The sequence below is a fragment of the Phyllostomus discolor genome, chromosome 4 (genome assembly GCF_004126475.2).
Source record: "Phyllostomus discolor isolate MPI-MPIP mPhyDis1 chromosome 4, mPhyDis1.pri.v3, whole genome shotgun sequence".
Lineage (NCBI taxonomy): Eukaryota > Metazoa > Chordata > Mammalia > Chiroptera > Phyllostomidae > Phyllostomus > Phyllostomus discolor.
Window position 1 is genome coordinate 98,931,609 of NC_040906.2, and position 23,988 is coordinate 98,955,596.

Below are 23,988 nucleotides of genomic sequence, written 5' to 3' on the forward strand. Positions count from 1 at the left end.
TTCCTAATCTTAGTGAGAAAGTTTTTAGTTTTTGCCTACTGAGTATTATGTTGGCTGTAGGTCTCTCATATATGGCCTTTATTATGTTGAGGAATGCTCCCTCTATTCCCACTGTGCTGAGTGTTTTTTATCATAAATGGGTGCTGTACCTTATCAAATGCCTTTTCCACATCTATTGATATGATCATATGATTTTTGTCTTTCCTTTCATTTATGTGATGTATTATGTTTAGTGATTTGCAAATATTGTACCATCCTTGCATCCCTGGGATGATTCCCACTTGGTCATGGTGTATGATCTTTTTAATGTATTGCTGGATGTGGTATGCCAATATGTCGTAGAGGATTTTAACATCTATGTTTGTCAGTGATATTGGCCTTAAATTTTCTTTCTTTGTTGGGTATTTATCTGGTTTTGGGATTAGGATGATGTTGGCTTCATAAAAACAGTTTGGGAGTCTTCCATCTTCTTGGACTTTTTGGAATAGTCTGTGAAGGATAGGGATTAGCTCTTCCTTAAATGCTTTGTAGAATTCTCCTGTCCAGTCCAGGGCTTTTGTGTCTCGGGAGTTTTTGGATTACTGCTTCAATTTTGTTGGCTGTTACTGGTCTATTCAGGCTTTCTGCTTCTTCTTCATTGAATTTTTTTGAAGATTATATTTTTCTAGAAATTTGTCCATTTCACCCTGGTTTTCAAATTTCTTGGCATATAGTTCTTCCTAGTAATTTCTTACAATCCTTTGTATTTCTGTGGTATAAGTTGTAATCTCTCTTCTTTCATTTCTGATTGTGGGTTTTTTTTGTCCTTTCTCTTTTTTTCTTGAGTCTGCTTAAAGGCTTGTCAATTTTGTTTATCTTTTCAAAGAACCAGCTTCTGGATTTACTGATCCTTAGAATTGTGCTTTTAGTCTCTGTTGTTTAATTCTGCTCTGATCTTAGTTATTTCCTTCCTTCTGCTTGCTCTGGGCTGTCTTTGTCGTTGTTCTTCGAGTTGTTGTAGGTGTAGGGTTAGGTTATTTATTTAAAATGTTTCTTTTTTTTTTTTTTAGGTAGGCCTGTATTGCTATGAACTTCCATCTCAGGACTGCCTTCACTGTCTCCCATAAATTTTGGGTTGTTGTGAGTTCCTTTTCATTTATTTACAGAAACTTTTTGATTTCTTCCTCGATCTCATTCTTGACCCATTCATTGTTTAACGGCATCCTGTTGAATCTCCATGAGTTTGAATGTTTTTGAGTTTTTTCTTTGAGGTTGGTTTCTACAATTTTGTGGTAAGAGCAAAAGAAGGAGAAGAGTATTTTAGGAAATAGAATGAGGGTCAAACCAGAGCTCATATAAATTACATATATACAAGTTCTTTCCACTTCAATATTTTTAATTTACTAACTAAATTTTATCCACACTAGTTCGTAAAGATTCCATAAAAATGGCATTTTAACTCTACCACTAACAGAGGATATCAGTGATTGTGACCTGTGATCTTAGACTTATACTTCGTACTGTTTATTTCTAAACTGATTCATTCTTTTTTAAACTTTTTAAAATGTAATATTTATTGAATTTTTGTTACCATTTAGTCCCCTTATAAGCCCCTCATCCCAGCAATCACCACAGTGATGTCCATGTCAGTGCGTCCTTTTTCTGTTTCACTCAATTGTTTCACCTCCTAACCACCCAACCCCTTAGCTGTCATCCTGCTCTCCATCTATGACTCTGTCTCTAATTTGCTTGTTACTTTGTTTCATTCATTAGATTCCACATGAGTGAAATCATATGGTATTTGTCTTTCTCTGACTGACTTATTTCAACTAGCACAGTATTCTCCAGGTCCATCCATAATGATGCAAAGGGTAAAATTTTCCTCTTTTTAATGGTCAAATACTATTCCACTGAATAAATGTCCCACAGTTGTTTTATCCACTCATCTACTGATGGACACTTGGGTTGCTTCCATATCTTGGCATTTGTAAATAATGCTGCAATGATTCACATAGGGGTGTTTATGTTCATTTGAATTAGTGTTCTGGGTTTCTTTGAATATATTCTGAAAAGTGGGATCAGTGGATCAAAAGGCAGATTCATTTTTAGTTTTTTAAGGTACCGCCATACTGCTTTTCACAGTAGTTGAACCAGTGTGCATTCCCACCAACAGTGCAAAAGGTTGCTTTCTCTGCATCCTTGTCAGCATTTGTTGTTTGCTAATTTACTGAAGATAGCCATTTTCTGACAAGTGTGAGGTGATATCTCATTGTGATTTTAATTTGCATTTCTCTGATACTTACTGACATCGACCATCTTTTTATATGTCTACTGGCCATCTGCATCTCCTCTTTACAAAAGAGTCTATTCAAGTCCTTTGCCCATTTTTTAACTGGGTTGTTCATTTTTTTCATGTTGAGTTTTTAAGTTCTTTATAAATTTTGGATATTAACACTTTATCAGATGTATCAGCAAATATATTCTCTCATTCTGTGGTTCGCCTTTTTATTTGTTGATTTCCTTTACTATTCAAAAATTTTGTAGATTGATGTAGTCTCATTTGTTTATTTTTTCTTTTGTTTTCCCTGTTCTGGTGAGACATATTCAATAAAATATTGCTACAAAAAATGTCTGAGATTTTTCTGCTGAGGTTTTTTCCTACAATTTTTATGGATTCAAGTCTAACATTTAAACTTTCAATCCATTTTGAATTTATTTTTATGGGTGGTATAAGAAGGTTATCTAGTTTCATTTTTCTACATGTGTCTGTCCAATTTTCCCAATGCCATTTATTGAATAAATTATTGTTAGCCCATTGTATGTGCTTCCTTCCTCAGTCAAATATTACTTGACTACAAAGGCATGGATTTATATCTGGCCTCTCTATTCTGTTCTACTGATCTATGTATCTGTTTTTATGCTCGTACCAACCATGCTGTTTTGAATACTATGGCCTTATAGTAAAGTTTCATATAAGGTAGCACGATTTCTCCAACTTTGTTCTCTTTTTCAGGATTGCTGTTGCTAGGGGGGACTTTTTGTGGTTCCATATACATTTTTGAAATATTTGTTTTAGTTCTGTGAAATATGTCATTTGAACCTTTTTTAAAAAAATGTTCAGTTACAGATGTCCCAGGTTTTTTTTTTTGATATCTTGAGAGGAATTACAATGAATCTATAGATTGTTTTGGGTAGTATGGGCATTTTTATGATGTTAATTTCTCCTAACCATGAACATGGTATGTGTTTCTACTTATTTGTAGCTTGTTCTGTTTCTTTCTTCAGTGTCTTACAATTTTCTGAGTGTAGGTCTTTTACATCCTTGGTTAGGCTTATTCCTAGGCATTTTAATCCTTTGTGGCAATTGTGAATGGGGCTATTTTCTTAATTTCCCTTTTTGTTAGTTTATTATTGGCATATAAAAATGCAACTGGTTTTTGGATATTAATTTTGTTTCCTGCTACTTTGTTGAATTCACTTATCACTTGGTGGTAATAGTTTTTTGGGGGGAATACTTGGGGTTCTCTATGTACATTATCATGTCATCTGCAAATAATGACTTTTACTTCTTCCTTTCCAATTAGGATGTTTTTTTCATTTTTCTTGTCGTATTGCTGTCACTAGGAGTTCCAGTACTATGTTGAATAAGAGAGGTGAAAGCAGCTATCCCTGTCTTGTTCCTGGCCATCAAGGAAATGCTTGTAGTTTTTGCCCATTGAGTACGATGCAGGCAGTGGGTTTATCATATATGGCCTTAATTAGGTTTAGGTATGTTCCCTCTAATCTCACTTTGCTGAGAGTTTTTATTATAAATGGGTGCTGGATTTTATCAAATGCTTTTTCTGCATATATGGATATGATCATGTGGTTTTTACTCTTCATTTTTTTTTAATGTGGTGAATCACATTTATTGATTGGTGAATGTTGTACTAGTCTTACACTCTGGGAATAAACCCCAGTTGATCATGGTGTAGATATTTTTGATGCATTGCTGTATTTGGTTTTCTAATATTTTGTTGAGGATCTTACCATCTATATTCATCAGGGATATTGGCACATAATATTCTTTCTTTGTAGTGTCTTTATCTGGTCCTGGAATTAGGATATTGCTGGCTTCAGAAAATGTGTTTGGGAGCCTTCCTTCCTCTTGAATGTTATGAAATAGTCTGAAAAAAGAGGTGTTATTTCTTCTTGGAATATTTGGTAAAATTCACGTGTGAAGACATCTTCTGGTTCGCGGCTTCTGTTTTTTGGGAGTTTTTAAAATTACTTCTTCAATTTCACAAGGTATAATCTGTCTATTCAGATTCTCTGATTCTTCCTGATTTGGTTTTAGAAGATTGTATGTTTCTAGGAATTTCTCCATTTCATCAAGGTTGTCCAGTTTGTTGGCATATAGTTGTTCATAATATTTTCTTAACAGTCCTTTCTGTTTTGTTGGTGTCAGTTGTCCTTCCTTCCTTCCTTCCTTCCTTCCTTCCTTCCTTTCAAAACTCCTTATTTCTCCTTGGATTTTAAATGATACCCTTGCTGGGTAAAGTGCCCTTGGTTGTTGGTCCTTGCTTTTCATCACCTTTAATATTCCATACCACTCCCTTATGCCTGAAATGTTTCTGATGAGAAATCAGATGACAGTCCAATTGGTGCTCGCTTGTAGGCAACTCCCTGCTTTTCTCTTGTGGCTTTTAGGATTCTCTCCTTGTGTTTAAGCCCTGTCATTTCAATTATGATGTGTCTCTGTGTAGGCTTCTTTGGGTCCAACTTATTTGGGATTCTCTGATCTTCCTGGACTTGTGTGTCTTTTTCCTTCACCAGATTAGGGAAGTTTTGGGGCATTATTTCTTCAAATAGGTTCTTGATCTCTTGCTCGCTCTCTTCTCCTGGTATTCCCATGATGTGGATGTTGTTATGCTTCATGTTGTCCAAAATGTCTCTTAAATTCTCCTCATTTTTAAAATTTCTTTTCTCTCTTTATTGCTCTGCCTGGGCATTTTTTTCTACCTTGTCTTCCAAATCACTAAATCCATCCTCTGCTTCATCTAACCTACTGTTTATTCCTTCCAATGTATTACTTATTTGAGATATTGCATTCTTTATTTCTGACTGGTATTTTTTAATAGTTCCTATGTCTTTTTTCATGCTGTTGAGTATCCTTATAGTTATTACTCTAAACTCTCTATCTGATAAATTGCTTGCCTGCATTTCATCCAGTTCCTACTCTGGAGAATTTTATCTTTCATGGGGGCTATTTGTTTGTCTTCCTGTTTTGGCTGTTTCTTTGTATTTGCCACCTTAGTTGTTAAACTAATCTGCAATATAGCCTCAAGCTGTAATCAGCAGCCAGGCTTAAGCACCACAGGTTGGGGCAGAGTAATTCCTGTGAGTGAGGCTTACCTTCAGGCTGATATCACTTGGAGAAGAGTGCTCTGCCCAAGAGAGATGGCTTTTGCAGTATGAGGAATGACTCACCAGAGATCCTGGTGGCTGTTACCTCAGTTTTCTCCCAAAAGCCACCAACACCAGACTGTCCTCACTCATCTCTAGTCCATTCTGCCTTCCCTGTGCTGGTGAACAGGGTAAATGGCTGCAAATGAATTTTGTGCACTGGCTCTTTAAGAGACTCTCAGCATCTCTAGCAGTCTTTCCCTGGCAAACAGAACCTCTCTTGCTTTTCACAGCTGATTGTTATCTGGGGTCCTTTCTGGCTCTGGTGCTGTAGGCTGGAATCCCAGCTTGGGTTTTAGAGCACACACTTCCTAGGAGATGCCTCGCACGTACCTGGCCACTGAAATATCCCTCAGAACTTCAGCTGCTGCCTGTGGGAGTCCAGCCAGTCCTCTTATACCTTCTCCAAACTCCCTACCAGTGTTATTATAGCGAAGCAGTTTCTTCTGTTTGTCGTTGGTTATAAGGCTTCTCTCCAGCTAGTATTCAATTGGTTATTCAGAAAGATTTCTTTTTTTTTCATATATTATTTTTATTGTTGTTCAAGTATAGCTGTCTCCATTTTCCCCTGAGGAAGTTTTCCTTACAATTTAGTTGTAATTCCAGGTTGTTCCTGAGAGGAGGTTACTGTAGCTTCCACTTATTCCTCCACCATCTTGGATCTCCCTATATTGTTTATTTTTGTAGCCTGTTTATGTACTCATTTGTAAAGTTGAGGATTTTTTCTTAATTAACTTATTAAAAGAATTTGATATAATAATCCCTGTAAAATCAAATAGATATAAAAGAATGAGAATATTTAAAATGCTGGTGAAAAAAGAGAATTATGATGGACAAGAAAGTGGTGAATTGTTTTCTTAAGTATTGAGGAAATAAGAATCACTTTGAAGGAAGATCACAAATCACTAAACATGTTATAAGTGCTATTTGATATAAATAACAAGTGCTGAGGAAAAGCAATTGGTATGAAAAAACTCTAGCTAGGTAAGGATTTGTCATGAATTCTTCATAATCCTTAGTCTAATGTTAACTGAAGACAACATAGGAGTTTGCTGGAAAATGGAAGAGTTAAGGTGCTGCTTAAGTGTTTATTTCAACTCATGAATGATTTCATAGATTTAAGGCCTATTCAAATCTCTAAGACATCAAAATGAAAAACAAGATAGCAATAAGCTATAACTGCTAAGACATTCCCCATGAACTGCTTGTAAAATTAAAATGGTGTTACCTTTTAAAATATATTTTCTGTAAATAAAAAGTTGATCTGTTTATAAAATTTACTAATACACACATCCATACAAGTATCCCACACATATATATTTTATAGATGTTCTATAAAATGGTTATGCCTAATTTTGAGATTTTTCAAAAAGATCTTACTCTTAGAGAAAGGGGAAGGGAGGGAAAAAGAGAGGGAGAGAAACATCAATGTGCAAGAGACTTCGTTGCCTCTCACATGTCCCCAGCTAGGGATGTGGCCTGCAACTCAGGCATGTGCACTGACTGGGAATCAAACTGGGGATCTCTTGGTTCCTAGGCCAGCACTCAATCCACAGAGCTACAGTAGCCAGGGCTAATTTTGAGATTTTGAGTGATGAGTTTACACTAACATTTGGTGCAAACATATTCAGAGAGTAAAACATACACCCCTTTCAGTTATTTTGGGCTTTCAAATCTATTATTTTATTAAGAGGCTTTTGGAGTTCATCCCATTTCAAAATAGAAATTTGTGTTGTTTCCCAAATGTCTATGTCCTATCTCTTCAATTATATTGTTGAAGTCCTTCACAGGTGGTGACTACGTTTCTAACTAGTTTCTAAGTAGTGTAAATAAATGCCTATATGAGTATAGTTAGTGGTTCAAACTAAAAACTTAAGTAGTTAAATATCAGCATGAATCAAGCATTAACCTACATCGATCTTTTGCATAGCCATTATATTCATGCTATGCTCTTATTCATCTTTTTCCTAAACAAGAGACTATGGAGATAAACCATTGCTGAGTCTATATGTAACAGAAACTGAAAAAAGTTAATTGACAGAATCATTTATGGTTCCACTTCCACTTATATTTTTTTAAAAATTCAGTATTCATTTTCTTTATTTCTAACATATTTTTAAAAGTATAAGTTTTGTTGTTATACGATTTAAAGGGGTCATGAAAACAGCAGCACATTTCTCAAACTGATGTTAAAATTAGAACTATTGATATACATTACTGTGAGAATATATGTAAAGAGTACCATAATTTATGTAACAAGAATTTCAATTTCAATGAGAAAACATAAATATACAAGTACATGCCACTGAAATGTATCAAATTATTTAGTGGTAATACAGTATCATTTAAGCATTAAGTTTTATAGTAAACAATTAACATTTAGAGCAAATTCTTAAAAGTTTAGCCTGTAAGCAAGAAGTACTATGACAAGCAGAAAAGAATTCAGTTTCATTTGGGGTACATTTTAAAGCACATTCATGCTTGTCAGGCCAACAATATACAATGTTGGATCACTAATATTAATAACATGTTCCAAGTACATACCTTGCATACACATGCATACACATACACACATTTATTCTCATTCTTATTCTTTGTACACCATTCCCCACCTTCCTCTCTCTTCCCCTCTCCTTCTTTCCATATATAGAAATAGTCATATGGAAAAACACAGAGTACATGGTAAATTGTAGACATTAAAAATAAATGACAAAACACTTCCGGCCAAGATGGAGGCGTAGGTAGACCCATTGTGCCTCCTCACACAACCAAAATTAGGACAAAAAAAATTTAGAAACAAAAAAAAACAACCAGTTACTGACAGAAAATTGAACTATATGGAAGTCCGACAACCAAGGAGTTAAAATAGACACATTCATCCAGACTGGTAAGAGGGATGGAGTCGGGTGGCTGAGCAGAGAGGGTTGCGGCAAAGCCTTGGCTGGCAGATCCAGAGAGGAGGTGGATTGTGGAGGGGCGTGGTGCACAAGGCGGCTGGCAGACTGGGGCAGCCCACACTGGCCCGCAAATAAACCTGGAGTAACTGGGGAGTGAGACAGACCACACAACCCAGGGCCACAGCGTAGGGAAATAAAGCCTCAAAACACCAGTTGAAAACACCTGTGGGTATTGAGCTGCGAGGAGAGACTCCCAGACTCACAGGAGAGTTCGTTGGAGAGACGAACATACACAAGCCCACCCACACACAATCAGTCAGCAACAGAAAGGCCAGTTGGCTTCTGGGAAGAGGCAGAAGGGACTGAAATCCAGCAGAGAGCTGAGCAGGTGCTATTATTCCCTCTCAGATCCCTCCCCCACATACAGCATCACAACACAGCAATGTGGGTTACCCTACCCTGGTGAACACCTAAGGCTCCGCTCTACCCCTCACTATGTAACAGGTGTGTCAAGACACACACACACACACAAAAGGCCCAAATGACAGAACAAATCAAAGCTCCAGAACAAATACAACTAAGTGACCAAGAGATACCTAACCTATCAGATGCACAGTTCAAAGCACTGGTGAACAGGATGCTCACAGAATTGGTGGAATTTGGTCACAAATGAGATGAAAAAATGAAGGCTACACTAAGTGAAATAAAGGAAAATGCACAGGGAAATAACAGTAATGGGAAGGAAACTAGGACTCAAATCAATGGAGTGGACCAGAAGGAAAAAAGAAACATCCAGTTACAAAAGAATGAAGAAACGAGAATTCAAAAAAATGAGGAGAGGCTTAGGAATCTCCAGGACACCTTTAAATGTTCCAACATCCGAATTATAGGGGTACCACAAGGGGAAGAGGAAGAGCAACGAGTGGAAAAGTTACTTGAACAAATAATAAAGGAGAACTTCCCCAATCTGGCAAAGGAAATGGACCTCCAGGAACTCCAGGAGGCTCAGAGAATCCCAAAGAAGTGGGACCCAAGGAGGAACACACCAAGGCACATCATAACTACATTACCCAAGATTAAAATGAAGGAGAGAATCCTAGAAGCATCAAGAGACAAGGAGACGGTCACCTACAAAGGAGTTCCCATCAGACTGTCAGGTGATTCTCAAAATAGACCTTATAGGCAAGAAGGGGCTGGCAAGAAGTACTCCAAGTCATGAAAGGCAAGGACCTACATCCAAGATTGCTCTATCCAGAAAAGCTTTCATTTATAATAGAAGGGCAGATAACGTGCTTCTCAAATAAGGTCAAGTTAAAGGAGTTCATCATCACCAAGCCCTAGTTATATGAAATGTTAAAGGGACTTATCTAAGAAAAAGAAGATAAAAACGTATATAGCAAAATGACAGCAAACTCACAATTATTAACAACCACACCTAAAACAAAAACAAACTAAGCAATCAACTAGAACAGGAACAGAACTACAGAAATGGAGATCACATGGAGGGTTAGCAACAAGGGAGTGGGAGGAGGAGAGAGGAGGTAAAGGTACAGAGAATAAGTAGTGTAAATGGTAGGTAGAAAATAGACAGGGGGAGGGCAAGAAGAGTATGGGAAATGTAGAAGCTAAAGAACTTATGACACATGGACATGAACTAAATGGAGGGAACGTGGCTGGGAAAGGGTGTGCAGGGTGGAGGGGAATGAAGCGGGGGAAATGGGACAACTGTAATAACATAATCCATAAAATATATTAAAAGTAATTGACAAAAAGTCATAAAATACTTACTTCATCAGCCACCATGCACCTTAAAAAAAGAAAAATAAAACCAAATTAATTTCTTAATTATCAAAATCAACCATTTTAAAAGTTCTGATTAAGTAGTGTGCCACAAAATAGTTTACAAATGTTATAGTACTAAGCCAGAGAGAGGTGGATGTAAGTGTGCATGAGAACATGGGCCAGTGCTGATTTATAATACTCTCCAGCTGTCAATGCCATCCAGCTACATGGTAGTGTTAGAGCTTCAAATGTGCAGTTTAGTTCTCCACAGCCCATCCATGGAAATAACTATAATGACACTTCAAAAATATGAGTAAAATGGGTAGGGACTGTACCAATGACATCCTTCTTTACCATTAAACCTTAAAATTGGTCTCCCTTAGAGATAAGAAAAATGCTATATTAAGTGCAAGAAAATAAATTTCAACTATATATCAGTATGTTATACATATCATATATGCTGTACTGTATATGCTAAGCCTATTTTCAAGCTGAATTTTAGTCTCTACTCTCATAATGCTAAATTTTCTCTATCCTTTTTTATTAGCCTATAGAAGTAAATTTTATCCACTGAAAATTGAGGTTAGGGGCATAAACTGAGGTCCTACGTTAAAGAAAAAGCAAAGAACAAAAAGAAAGAATAACAGATACGGCCAGGAACATGAGTGGTCCCTTAGAGGTTGTGAGTACACTACTGGGAAAAACCAGTCTCTTAACTGAGGGGATTTCCAGGAAACCTAAAAAATACTGAAATGTTATAAAAGTTTGAAAAGAATGAAGTCCCTATTTCTATTTTTTCTTCCTTTATTAGCCCAATGATCTTGACATTATATAATTTATAAGTTTTAACAGAGAACACAAATTAAGAATTTGGTAATAAATATATCATCAAGGAATAAGTTACAGGTAAAAAGGAACTTTTGTTCTTAAAAAGAAAAAAGATGTCAGGTTACCTAATAAGTATTTTTATGGGATAATAAGATGCAAATACTTTAACTGAAATTTAAAGCATATGCAAGAGTAAAATGTTTACTTCATTTTTTTCAAACAAGCCTAAAAATTAGGAATAAAAAGCAATATTTAGAGAAACATGATTTATTTTCAGGAAAATTCATGTATTTGCCTACTTTTTCATTTTAAAATCCAACTAAAATTTTAAAAAGATATTATTTGAAGTATAAATTATTTATTGATTACTATGTAGCTGGCACTGTTTTAAGTGCTACGAATGTAGCCATGAATTAAAAAGTCTTTCCCTCATGGAGGGTGACTAGAAGAAGACAATAAATAAGCACATGACACCAGTGGTGATAATTGTTATTAAAAAAAAACTAAGTCAGGGTAAAATAGAATAGGAAATGTAGAGGATAATCTATTTTATAGCATGGTCAGGAACATTCTTTATCATAAGGCAATTTGGACAGATTTGAGCAAGACACAAATTTAATGAGAAAGGGAATTATAAGAAAATCTGGAGAAAGAATATTCTCAACAAAGTGATCAGCAAGTCCAAGGACCCTAAGATAAGATAGTTATAATATAGCTTAAAAAGGACATGAAAGTCAATATGAATGAAATGCAGTGAAACAAGGAATGGTGATGATGATGATGACGATGATGATGTTGGAAGGCCGCAAGGCTAATGACTTTGGAGAACCTTATAAGCAATGGCACTGAATTTGGATTTTCTTTGCATCCTGTGGAGGGAAGCAACATTTTATCTTTTAAAAAGTTTACTGTGGCATATAGAGAATAAAGTGTAGAAGGCAACAGCAGAAGCAGAGAAAGCAATCAGGAGAGACAAGGAGAGAAACAATATGTAGATGAGTGGAGATAGTGAGAAGTCGTCAGTTCAGATACTTTTAAAAAGTGCAGCCAATAAAGTTTGATGGTCAATTTGGATGTGAGTATAAAAACCAGCATGCCCCCTAATGGGTGGGGGGGGTGACAGGCCTGCAATGTAGGCATGTGCCCTGACTGGGAATTGAACCTACAGCCTTTCAGTTTGCAGAACAATGCCCAACCCACTGAGCCATATCAGTCAGGGCTATAAACTTACCTTACACTAGCTCAAGCAGACCTGACATACTTCTTAGTATCTTTATAAATAAAGTATATTTTTGTTTGTAACTCCAAAATATTATAATGAATGTTACTGTCTAATTAAGCCCTAAAAATTCTCTACTAATTGCAGAAATAATCAACATTTTTGACCTGCAGCTTTATAAACAAGAATAATTATATTAAAGCTAATGTGATATAATAATGGCCCAGTGGAAATTATATACCCTAAAAACAATAATTCTCTCAAACCAGCTGAAATACATCTTTTTTAAAACCATCTTGGAAGACGCAGAGACAATTTCCTACTTTGATCTTTATTTATAGATCAAAGTGATAGGATAATTTTGTGCTAATGAAGTGAGACTAATAAAGAATAATATTTTTAAGATAAAACCCTGCATCCAAGGACTAGTTTAAAATATTTTTAAAGATTTTATTTATTTTTTTAGACAAGGGGAAGGGAGGGAGAAAGAGAAGGAAAGAAACATCAGCCCTGGCTTCGTAGCTCAGTGGATTGAGCACGGGCTGCGAACCAAAGTGTCGCAGGTTCGATTCCCAGTCAGGGCACATGCCTGGGTTGCAGACCATGGCCCCCAGCAACCGCACATTGATGTCTGTCTGTCTCTGTCTGTCTCTCTCTCCCTTCCCTCTCTAAAAATAAATAAATTAAATCTTCAAAAAAAACCCTGAAAAAACTCAAGAAAAGCAATATATTAAAAAAAAAAAAAGAAAAAAAGAAACATCAATGTGTGGTTGCCTCTCACACACCTCCTACTGGGGACCTGGCCTGCAACCCAGGCATATGCCCTGACTGGGAATCCAACCAGCAACCCTTTGGTTCACAGGCCAGCGTTTAATCCAATAAGCCACACCAACCAGGGCTATTTAAAAAAATTTTTTGAATCTTTTTCTTTCTTTTTAATTTTATTTTAATCATTGTTCAAATACAGCTTTCTCCTTTTTACTCCCAGTCCAGTCCCACCTCCCACCCCTCCCCACTTCCCTCCCATAACCACCCTCCCCCTAGTTTTTGACCATGTGTCCTTTAAGTTTGTTCCTGTGAACCCTTCCCAATGTTCTCTGAAATTCCCTCTACTCTCCCCTGTGGTCACTGTCAGCCTGTCTTCTATTTCAGTGTCTTTGGTTATATTTTGCTTGCTTCTTTGTATTGTTGTTTAGGTTCCTGTTAAAGGTGAGATCATGTGGTATTTGTCTTTCACTGCCTGGCTTGCTTCGCTTAGCATAATGTTTTCCAGCTCCATCCACGCTGTTGCAAAGGGTAGGAGCTCCTTCTTTCTTTCTGCTGCATAGAATTCCATTGTGTAAATGTACCAGAGTTTTTTGATCCATTCATTTACTGATGGGCATCTTGGTTGCTTCCAGCATCTAGCTATTGTAAATTGTGCTGCTATGAACATTAGGGTGCATAGGTTCTTTTGGATTGGTGTTTTAGTGTTCTTAGGATAGAGTCCCAGCAGTGGAATCGCAGGGTCAAAAGGCAGATCCATTTTTAGTTTTCTGAGGAAGTTCCATACTGCTTTCCATAGTGGTTGCACCAGTCTGCAGTCCCACCAACAGTGCACTAGGGACCCCTTTTCTCCACAACCTCTCCAACATTTGTTGTTTGTTGCTTTGTTTATGATGGCCATTCTGACTGGTGTGAAGTGGTATCTCATTGTAGTTTTAATTTGCATCTCTCTGATAGCTAGTGATATTGAACATCGTTTCATGTGTCTTTGGATTTTCTGTATGTCCTCCTTGGAGAAGTGTCTGTTCAAATCCTTTGCCCACTTTTTAATTGGATTCCTTGTCTTCTTAGAGTGCAGTTGTGTAAGTTCTTTATGTATTTTGGAGATTAGACCCTTGTCTGAGATATTGGCAAATATGTTTTCCCATACAGTTGGTTCTCTTTTAATTTTGATACTGTTTCTTTAGCTATGCAGAAACTTTAAATTTTGATGAGGTCCCATTTGTTTATTCTTTCCTTTATGTCCCTTGCTCTAGGGGACAAGTCAGTAAAAAAGTTTCTTCGTGAGATATCTGAGATTTTCCTACCTACGTTCTCCTCTAGGACTTTAATGGTGTCATGCTTTATATTTAAGTCTTTTATCCACCTTGAATTTATTTTAGTATATGGTATAAGTTGGTGCTCAAGTTTCATGTTTTTGCACATGGGTGTCCACTTCTCCCAACACCACTTGTTGAAGAGGATATTTTTACTCCATTTTATGTTGCTGCCTCCCTTGTCAAATATTAATTGACCATAGAGACTTGGGTTTATTTCTGGGCTCTCTGTTCTGTTCCATTGGTCCATGTGCCTGTTTTTATGCCAGTACCAGGCTGTTTTGATTACAGTGGCCTTGTAGTATAGTTTAGTGTCGGGTATTGTGATCCCTCCTACTTTACTCTTCTTTCTCAAAATTGCAGCAGCTATTTGGGGTCGTTTATGATTCCATATAAATTTTTGAAGTGTTTGTTCTATGTCTGTGAAATATGCCATTGGTACTTTAATAGGTATTGCACTGAATGTGTAAATTGCTTTGGGTAGTATGGACATTTTGATGATATTAATTTTTCCAATCCATGAGCACAGTATATGTTTCCATTTGTTTGTGTCTTCCATGATTTCTTTCCTGAGTGTTATGTAGTTTTCTGAATATAGGTCTTTTACCTCTTTGGTTAGGTTTATTCCTAGATATTTTATTTTTCTTTTTGCTATTTCAAATGGGATTTTTTCTTTGATCTCTGCTTCTGTTGTTTCATTGTTGATGTACAGAAATGCCTTTGATTTCTGGATATTGACTTTGTATCCCACTGTTTTGCCAAATACATTGATTAGGTCAAGCAGTTTTTTGGTGGAGTTTATAGGACTTTCTATGTATACTATCATGTCATCTGCAAACAGTGACAGTTTTGTTTCCTCCTTTCCAATTTGGATGCCTTTTATTTCTTTTTCTTGTCTGATCACTGTGGCTAAAACTTCCAGTACTATATTGAATGGAAGTGGTGAAAGTGGACAGCCTTGTCTTGTTCCTGATCTTAGTGGAAAAGATTTTAATTTTTGCCCATTGAGAATGATGTTGGCTGTAGGTCTCTCATATATGGCCTTTATTATGTTGAGGAATGCTCCCTCTATTCCCACTTTGTCGAGTATTTTTATCATGAATGGGTGCTGTATTTAAAATTTTTTAAAGCTCATGAACAGTAAAGCAATTCTTTTTAAAGTTTCATCTTGACTTTATACATAAAAATTTGTTTTTTAAGACTCTGCCTCTCTTATACACTTCAAAGTTATCACAGGCTTTTATGTCCTTCCTGTATGTGACTGGTATTTCATAATGGGTAAAAGAACTAAAATGAAACAAAACACTAAATGTTATTCCAATTTGTTTTTCAAAGTCATATGCAGCAAATGTGGGTTGCCTTACCTAAACTCTTTCTCCTCTTATTTCCCTTTTACAGACTCTAGAATTCTTTGCTTATACTTTCCATGTGCTTCCAAACCTGCTGTCTGGAATTACTTATGATGACAGAGTAGAAAGATGACATGAGTAGGCTGCTGAGTGAACCACCTTAGAACCACCCACTCCTGGATTTCTTGTTATGTATTATGTGATATATTAATTCTCCTTAGTAATTAAGCCATTTTTAGCTGAGTTTCTACTCTTGCACAGCATTTTAACAAAATCAGTGTTTATAAAACCAGTTTTTAAAGTCAATCACATTTCCTTCCATTTATGATGGCTAAGTTGGAAGCTACTGTCCTCGTAACTCCCTTATATCCATTACCAGTATTTACTTACAGACAGTAAACATAGTTATTTGGTTTTTACCGAACAGAATGTATCTTTACCACTGTAACAACAATAAAATTTTTATATTTCCATTTACAAAGTACTATTTTACCTCATTTAATCACAGTTCAGCTTACTTGGTTTAGTTTAGTCATTTCATAAAACAGATGAGACTAAGAAGCTGGATATAGATAGAAGTGTAAAATATTTTAAATTTCATGTTTGCAAGTAAGAGCAGCATGTTCAGCTTTTACAGAAACGCAGCAGACTGATTTGATGTGCAACCAAAATAAAGTGTTATTTTTAAATATTTATTTTAACAGAAATTTGTGACCCAAGGGCCCAAGTGTCCATCAGTAGATGAGTGGATAAAACAACTATGGGATATTTACACAATGAAATACTACTCGGCAGTAAACAGAAAGAAAATTTTTCTCTCTGTGACAACATGGACAAACCTGGCGAACATTAAGCTAAGTGAAATAAGCTAGTCAGAGAATGATAAATGCCATATGATTTTAGTGCTATGTGGAATCCAATGAATAAACTGAACTAACAAGCAAAATAGAGACAGATGCATAGATAGAAAGCAGGTTGACAGTTCTTGGGGGGTTTAAAGGATGGAGGGATCAAGCAGAAAGGAAAAAGGACTCATGGATTGCGGAGGGGGATGAGGGTATAAGGGGGATAAATGGGAATAGAAAGAATACAATAAAAAAATCTTTAAAAAAAAAATCACAGACTCTAATTGTTTAAATAGCCCCTTTAGAGATTTTTTTTGTATCTGTGTTTTAATCACATTTAGTTTCAAATATCAAAATGTAATGCATGTCGTTATACTTCAGGATATCCAGAAAGAAATGTCCAAAAGAGGTTTTAAATGTGGATCTCCAGCATATGCTAAAAGCCTTAGTGCAGATTTAGGACTTGTGTATGGGTGGTACTTAAAACTATGAGAGTGGATGAGAGCTTTAGAAATTTAGGTGGACGATAAAGAGAAAATGACTAAAGAGTGAACACTGTCTAGGTTGGGCAGAGGAGTATGCACATGGAAGAAGCAGAGATCAAAGCTAGGAGGAGAATCAAAAGCAGCTGGGAGGCCCAGGACAGCTTTTCCAGTAGGTGGTTGTTCTATCCCAGGCACTATGAAGAGGCCAGGCTACATGAGATCTGAAGCTGAAGGTTTCCTGACTACATACACTTGTCATTTGCCAAAGCAATAAAAAGCAAAGATTTTAAAAAATAATTTCAACCTTGATTTTGTCCTTTTCTTTTTCATGTTACAATACTGTATTGTAAATTTTGGGGATTTTACACAGGATCACAAAAGGTATAAATTATATGTTATTATTTGTAACATATATAAACTTGTACTTACAGAGAATATTTCTGAAAGGCTACACAAGAAATTGGTAATTTAGTTGCCTTCAAAACAGCCAATATCTGGGACATACTGAAGGAAGAGAGATTGGAAACTTTCTACTTTTGTACCTCTTGAATCATGTACATATGATGTACTCCCAGTTCCCAAAAATGAATAAAATTAAAGCTAAACAAATAAAGGCCATTTTATCAAGTTGAATTTTTACAGTTACAGGAGAAAGTATCTTAAGACATTGCTGTCGCTGGAAAAAAATGTTTAGACTTCATGGTCCCTAAAGCTATGAGTGGAGGGCAGAGTGGGTGGAGTTTATTAAAGTAACGTTAAGTTAGCATTGGTCAAATGCATCATACTAAAGAGTTGTACAGTGTCTAATATGATATAGTCTGTAATGAACCATTTACATATCCTAAATGGTTGATTAGTGTTAATAGATTAAAATAGGAACATCCAAGAGTTCAGTATTACCCTCTTGGTACGTAGCTTTCCTCTGAGGCTGAAACATGCAAGTGATAAATTAAGTAGATCCTGTTTTCAGGTACAAAGTTCTGAATCTTGTGCTTACATGTTAAGGCACAAGTACAATGTTCGTATTATATATATTCACCTCATTAAATTCTCAGTGTAATTAAAATATTCTCTTGGAGAGTTTTGATATTTACTTTTTATGGACATGATTTATTTAAAGAGAATGGGAATTAATTATAGAAAAGATGGTTTATTTAATGTAAAAAAATTGGAGAAAAGCTTCAGGTTAAACACAAATTGTTCAGCTCTGAGAGTCTTGGATTAAAAATTTAGCTAGTCTGTAAAATGATTCTCAGAAATGTGTAGTGCTCTTCAGTTTTTTCTATCTGTGTGAAAATTTGTGTTAAAAACAGTAAATATTAAAAAAACAAAAACACACACACACACACAAAAAGTAAATATTGAGCATATGCATCCAAAGATAAGGCTGCTATACACACTGGAGTATGTATGTCCTGCTATCATATTCTAAGTACATGATTAATGTAAGGAACCTCAAGGTTTTGGAACCAGCTCAGTGAAATGTAAAGTTCCTTTCTGATGTCTGTAGCAATACTGGATAAATTATTATTCAAGCAATTAACAATGAATTTGGAAATAAGAATACTATTTTTTTTTGTAACAATGGAAAACTAAACTGGCTGTAAAATTCAGATAGAATTGCATAGCTATTGGCATACCAAACTAGCTTTGGCAAATAAAGTGGATATTCTTGAATGAAGTTTTCTTTTTTAGCTCTAGGTTAAAGTCTCTAACTCAGGACTGTATTTGCCATTTCTCAGTGGGAGAAAAGGCTGTTTTTATTTCCATGGATAATTGTGATTATGGGGAGTCTGTTTACAAAGTAGACTTTAGTTTTCATTCAAATGTGGTACAAAATTTCTATGAGGTGAGGAATTGGATTAGCCATATTTTCCCTTTTAAATTATGGTAGTACATTAAGGTCCTAATTAGTCATACTTCTTGTTTCTGTTTTTTGTGGGGATTTTTGCCCCTTACTGTTGACTCCTTGACCACTATTTAGGTTTCCAACGTGTTCTATTGCTACTGCCTTATTTTTAATCTTTTTTTTCTTTTTTGCTCCCAAATTCTTTTATGATTACTCTGTATCTGTTGTCTCCATTTTACTGCCCACAACCTTCTTAACCACTTTTGCATAATGCTTGCAGGTGAGCTCCTGATAACTTAGAATGGTGGCCTTATTTAGCCCTCATCCTTTGCAACATCTTTGTGGAATTTGGCACTGTTAACCCATTTACTCTCTTGTGCCTGGGTTTCCCTGGGCTTCTTAGACCCTGATCCTTGTTCTCTTCCTATTTCAATACTTCTAGTTCCTTCCTTTTGCTTTCTAAATGAGAATGTTTCCCAAGGTTCTTGCTATGAAAATTTCTGCCCTCTTTTTATAATTTACACATGAGTACACTATTCATTTCTACTTCTAGTATCATATTCACACATAGCTACTTTCTCATTTTTATTTATTGCCTTGATTTCATTTCCAAGTACCTGATTCACATTTATATATACCTGTTAGATATGATAGAATCAATAAGAATTGTTGGGTTATTATACTATTCTATATTTTAAGTATATTTTATTGATTATGCTATTATAGTTGCCCCAGTTTTGCCCCCTTTGACCTCCTCTACCTGGTACCTCTCTTCCCTCCACCAATCCCCTACCTTAGTTCATGTCCATGGGTCATGCATGTAAGTTCTTTGGCTTCTCCATTTCCCATACTATTCTTAACCTCCCCCTGTCTATTTATTTACCTACCCTTTATGCTTCTTATTCCCTGTACATTTTCCCTCATTCTCCCCTCCTCCTCCCAACTGATAACCCTCCAAATGATCCCCATACCTATGATTCTGTTTCTGTTCTGACTGTTTGTTTAGTTTTATCATTTTTGTTTAGATTCAGTTGCTATACAGCATATAGTTGTGGATTTGTTGCCTTTTTAATGCTCATGGTTTTGATCTTCTTTTCCCTAAGTGAGTCCCTTTAACATTTCATGTAATAATGGCTTGGTGGTTATGAACTCCTTTAGCTTTACCTTGTCTGGGAAGCACTTTATCTGCCCTTCCATTCTAAATGATAGCTTTACTGAATATGGTAATCTAGGTTTCATGTCCTTGTTTTTCATCATTTTGAATACTTCTTTCCAGCCCCTTCTAGTCTGCAAAGTTTCTTTTGAGAAATCAGCTGACAGTCTAATGGCAACTCCTTTGTAAGTAACTCTGCTTTTCTCTTGCTGCTTTTAAGATTATCTTTTTATCTTTAACCTTGGGCATTTTAATTATGATGTCTCTTCGTGGGTCCTCTTAGGGTCCAACTTGTTTGGGACTCTCTGTGCTTCCTAGACTTCTATGTCTATTTCCTTTGTCAAATTAGGAAAGTTTCCTTTCATTATTTTTCAAATAAATTTCCAATTTCTTATTCTTTCTCTTCTCCTTCTGGCATCCCTACGATTTGTATGTTGGCACATTTGGAGATATTCAAGAGTGTCCTAAGCCTATCCTCACTTTTTTGAATTCTTGTTTCTTCTTTCTCTTCTGGTTGAATGCTTTTTTCTTCCTTATGTTCCAAATAGTTGATTTGAATCCCACTGGCTTCTTTCTCTTTACTATTGGTTCCCTGTGGATTTTTCTTTATTTCACTTAGTGTAACTTTCATTTCTTCCTTTATGATTTTGCCACACTCAGTGAGTTTTCTGAGTATCCTTATCATCAATGGTTTGAACTCTGTTTATAATAGGTTGACTATCTCCGTTTCATTTAATTCTTTTTCTGGGGTTTCATTGTTCTTTCATTTGGGACATATTTATTTGTCTCCTTAATTTGGCAGCCTCTTTGTGTTTTTTTCTGAGTATTAGGTAGAGTTGCTTTTACTTCTTGTCTTAGTAGCATGGCCTATGTAGAAAAGACACCTGTAATTTGTGCGGGGCGGAGCCCAAGGTAATTTCCAGGGTGGGGCAACCTGCTTCAGTGCTGTGGCTATGTGTGCGGGGAGGGCTCAGAGAGGGAACAATGACTCTGCCTGGCCCCTGGAGGTTGGCCTACCACTTGCCCCATTTCTAGTCACTTCATTCATTTCCTGTAGTTGCTGCCTTGGTAGTGAAATCCAGAATGGGTGGGTGTGCATACATTCTAAGTCCTTGTAGGCCCTTTAAGGGCAAAAATCTGGCAGTTTTCTTCTGCTGCTCCAGTCCTCACTGGTTTTTACATCTAGAGGTAACTGGGGGTTTATCTTCCTGGTGCTGGAACCCTGGGCTGTGTAGTCTGGACTGGGGCTTGGATTACTTGTTCCCAAGATAACCTTCCTGATTTTTATTCACCATACATAAATGTGATGCCATCCATTCTGCCACTGCCACCTCTCCACGCCACATTATCTCTCCACCCATTTCTACAACTCCCCCCCTCCTACCCATCAGGATGAATGTGGCTTCTTTAAATCCTTGGTTGTTCAACTTCCCTATAGCTTGATTTTCTGATGGTTCTGGATGTTATTAGTTTTGAGATCTGGTTGTAATTATTTTTATGGTTGTGCAAGGAGGAGAATCATTGTCTACCTATGCCTCCATCTTGACGGGTAGTCTACTATTCTACATTTAAAAAAATCTTCTCTGGACCCTAGTTTTCCTGCCAGCGACTTTTTTGGCTTCCTTCTACAGGATAATTCCTTGAGACAGTCATATTCACTTTCCCTCTAACCATCCTCTCTTCCCATTCCCTTTTGATCCCATTCAAGTGAGGCTTTTGTCCCCTACAGTTTTAATTAAAGTTGCTGTTGTCAAAGCTATAATCTTTTCCCAAATCAACTGGTCAAATATCAGACATAATTTTACGGGACTTGTCAGCATCTGCTACAGTTGTTTATTCCTTCTTTCTCAAAACAATTTCTTTACTTGGCTTCCAGGGCACTGCATTCTTCCAGCTTTTTGCAACACTGGATATTCCTTCTCAGTCTGCTTTGCTGGATCTTTTTCCTCTTTGAGACCTCTTATTGTTGGAGTGTTCCACAGCTCAGTCAATAGATAACTGTCTTCTCTTTTCCCTATACTCTTACTTCTTAGGTGATCTCATTCAGTCCTGACTTTAACTATCATCTGATTGGTATTCTGCTTTAGAATATAGTAATCCCCCTTATCTGCAGTTTAGCTTTCAGAGGTTTCAGTTACCTGCAGTCCGAAAAGAGGTAGTTGAAAATTCCAGAAATGAACAATTTATAAGTTTTAAATTGTGTGCCATTCTGAGTAGCATGATGAAATCTCGTACTGTGCCACTCCAACCTGCCCAGGGTATGAATCATCCCTTTGTCCAACACATCCATACTGTATACTCATCCAGTCCCAGCCTGTTAGTCACTAACATTCTCAGTTAGCAGATCCACAGTCATGGTATTGGAATGCTTGTGTTCAAGTCACTCTTATTTTATTTAATAGTGGTCCCAAAGCACAATGGTAGTGATGCTGATGATTTAGATACACCAAAGAAAAGCCTTTGTTAAGTTCTTCCTGTATGGAAAAGGAAAAAGTTCTCAACTTAATACAGAAAGAAAAAACGTCATATGCTGAGGTTGCTAAGACCTGCATACAGTAAGAACAAACCTATCTGTAAAATTGTGAAGGAAAAAGAAATTCATGCTAACATTGCTAGTTTTGGTGTCAGATCTCAAGCTGAAAAAGTTACAGCCACAGTTTGTGATAAGTGTTTTGTTAAGATGGAAAAGGCATTAAATTTTTGAGTGGAAAACATGAACAGAAAACATATTCCGACTGATGGCAACGTTTTGCACCAGAAAGCATTGAGCCTATAGGAAGACTAAAGCAAGTGATCCCCTGAAATGAGTGACACCAACCCATTTACTGCAAGTAAAGGATGGTGACATTATGAGATTCTGAGAGAGAACAAATTCACATAACTTTGTGAGCTGTTACCATTATTGCAATATATTGTTATAATTATTGTTTTATTATTTGTTTTTAATATATTATTGTGACTAAATGATAAATTAAACATTATCATGGGTAGGTATGTACAGGAAAAAACATTGTATATATAGGATTTGGTACTACCCACCAGGGGTCTTGTAACACATCCCCCATAGATAACAGGATTGGGGGCTACTCTAAAGTTTTATTGGAATACAGTCCTGCTCATTCATTTATATTGTTTAATGGCTGTCTTTATGCAACAAGAACAGAGTTGAATAGTAATGACAGAGCTGAATAGTAATGACAGCATGCAAAGTCTAAAATATTCACTATCTGGCCCTTTATAGAAAAAGTTTTTGTCAATCTCTTATAATATATCCATTAACCACCTTTCAAGAATTAGTGAACTGAAGGAAGTTTCTGATACAGGGACAAAGGGTTATGAGTTTGGTTGGGTATGTAAAACCTTTCTATTCAGAGTGGAAGAAGAAACAAAATGTGGACTGAAAGAGTGAATACACAGAGCCGATACAAATAGATGTAATTTTATAAGAGTAAATTCAAGGTACTATACTTGAGAATAAAAACAGAATTGTTATAAACGCAGAATTGAGGAAATACAAACTATTATTTCTATATTATAATAATAGCTTTGTATTTCCTGTTAAAAGAAATCAGATGCCACACACAGAAAGAGTTACAATGTCAGAGACAGCCAATTAGAGACAAAGTGTCGCAAACTGATAGAATCTTAAATTTTAATCCCACTGCTCAAATACCAAAATTCTTCTCTCTCAAAAGCGTATCATCAGCATTCTTTACAAATAGTACTGAAACGACAACTCAATTATAAGTAAACACAGAACATGAAGCAATGTAATACTTCATAACATTTTGATATCTTTTAATTTAATGTGCCTTAAAAAATCTGCTTTCTAATCTTGTATGCTTTTAAGAATATAAGTTGAACATGTATCTAAGCCAATCTTGTAGTTCAGTTTTCATAGTCAACCAACTACAGTTTATATGTCCTCACCCTCATTTCTTCCTGTGTGCACCTTAATGAATAAGAACTATCTAAACCTTGAGTCTATGGTCTTATTTCCTACAACATGGACATAGTTTAAATGTCTGTCAATTTTAGTTGATGGCATATCTAATGTCACCTGTTGAATGTATCCT

The 23,988-nt window shown here is 36.1% G+C and overlaps 1 protein-coding gene across 1 annotated transcript in view; it reads right to left on the reverse strand.

The window, feature by feature from the left end:
- Positions 1-23,988, reverse strand: part of ZRANB3 (zinc finger RANBP2-type containing 3) — a 241,038-nt gene that overhangs the window by 145,748 nt on the left and 71,302 nt on the right. The window contains 1 exon segment of the mRNA XM_036023662.1: positions 10,110-10,128. Coding sequence (XP_035879555.1) covers positions 10,110-10,128 — 19 coding nt within the window.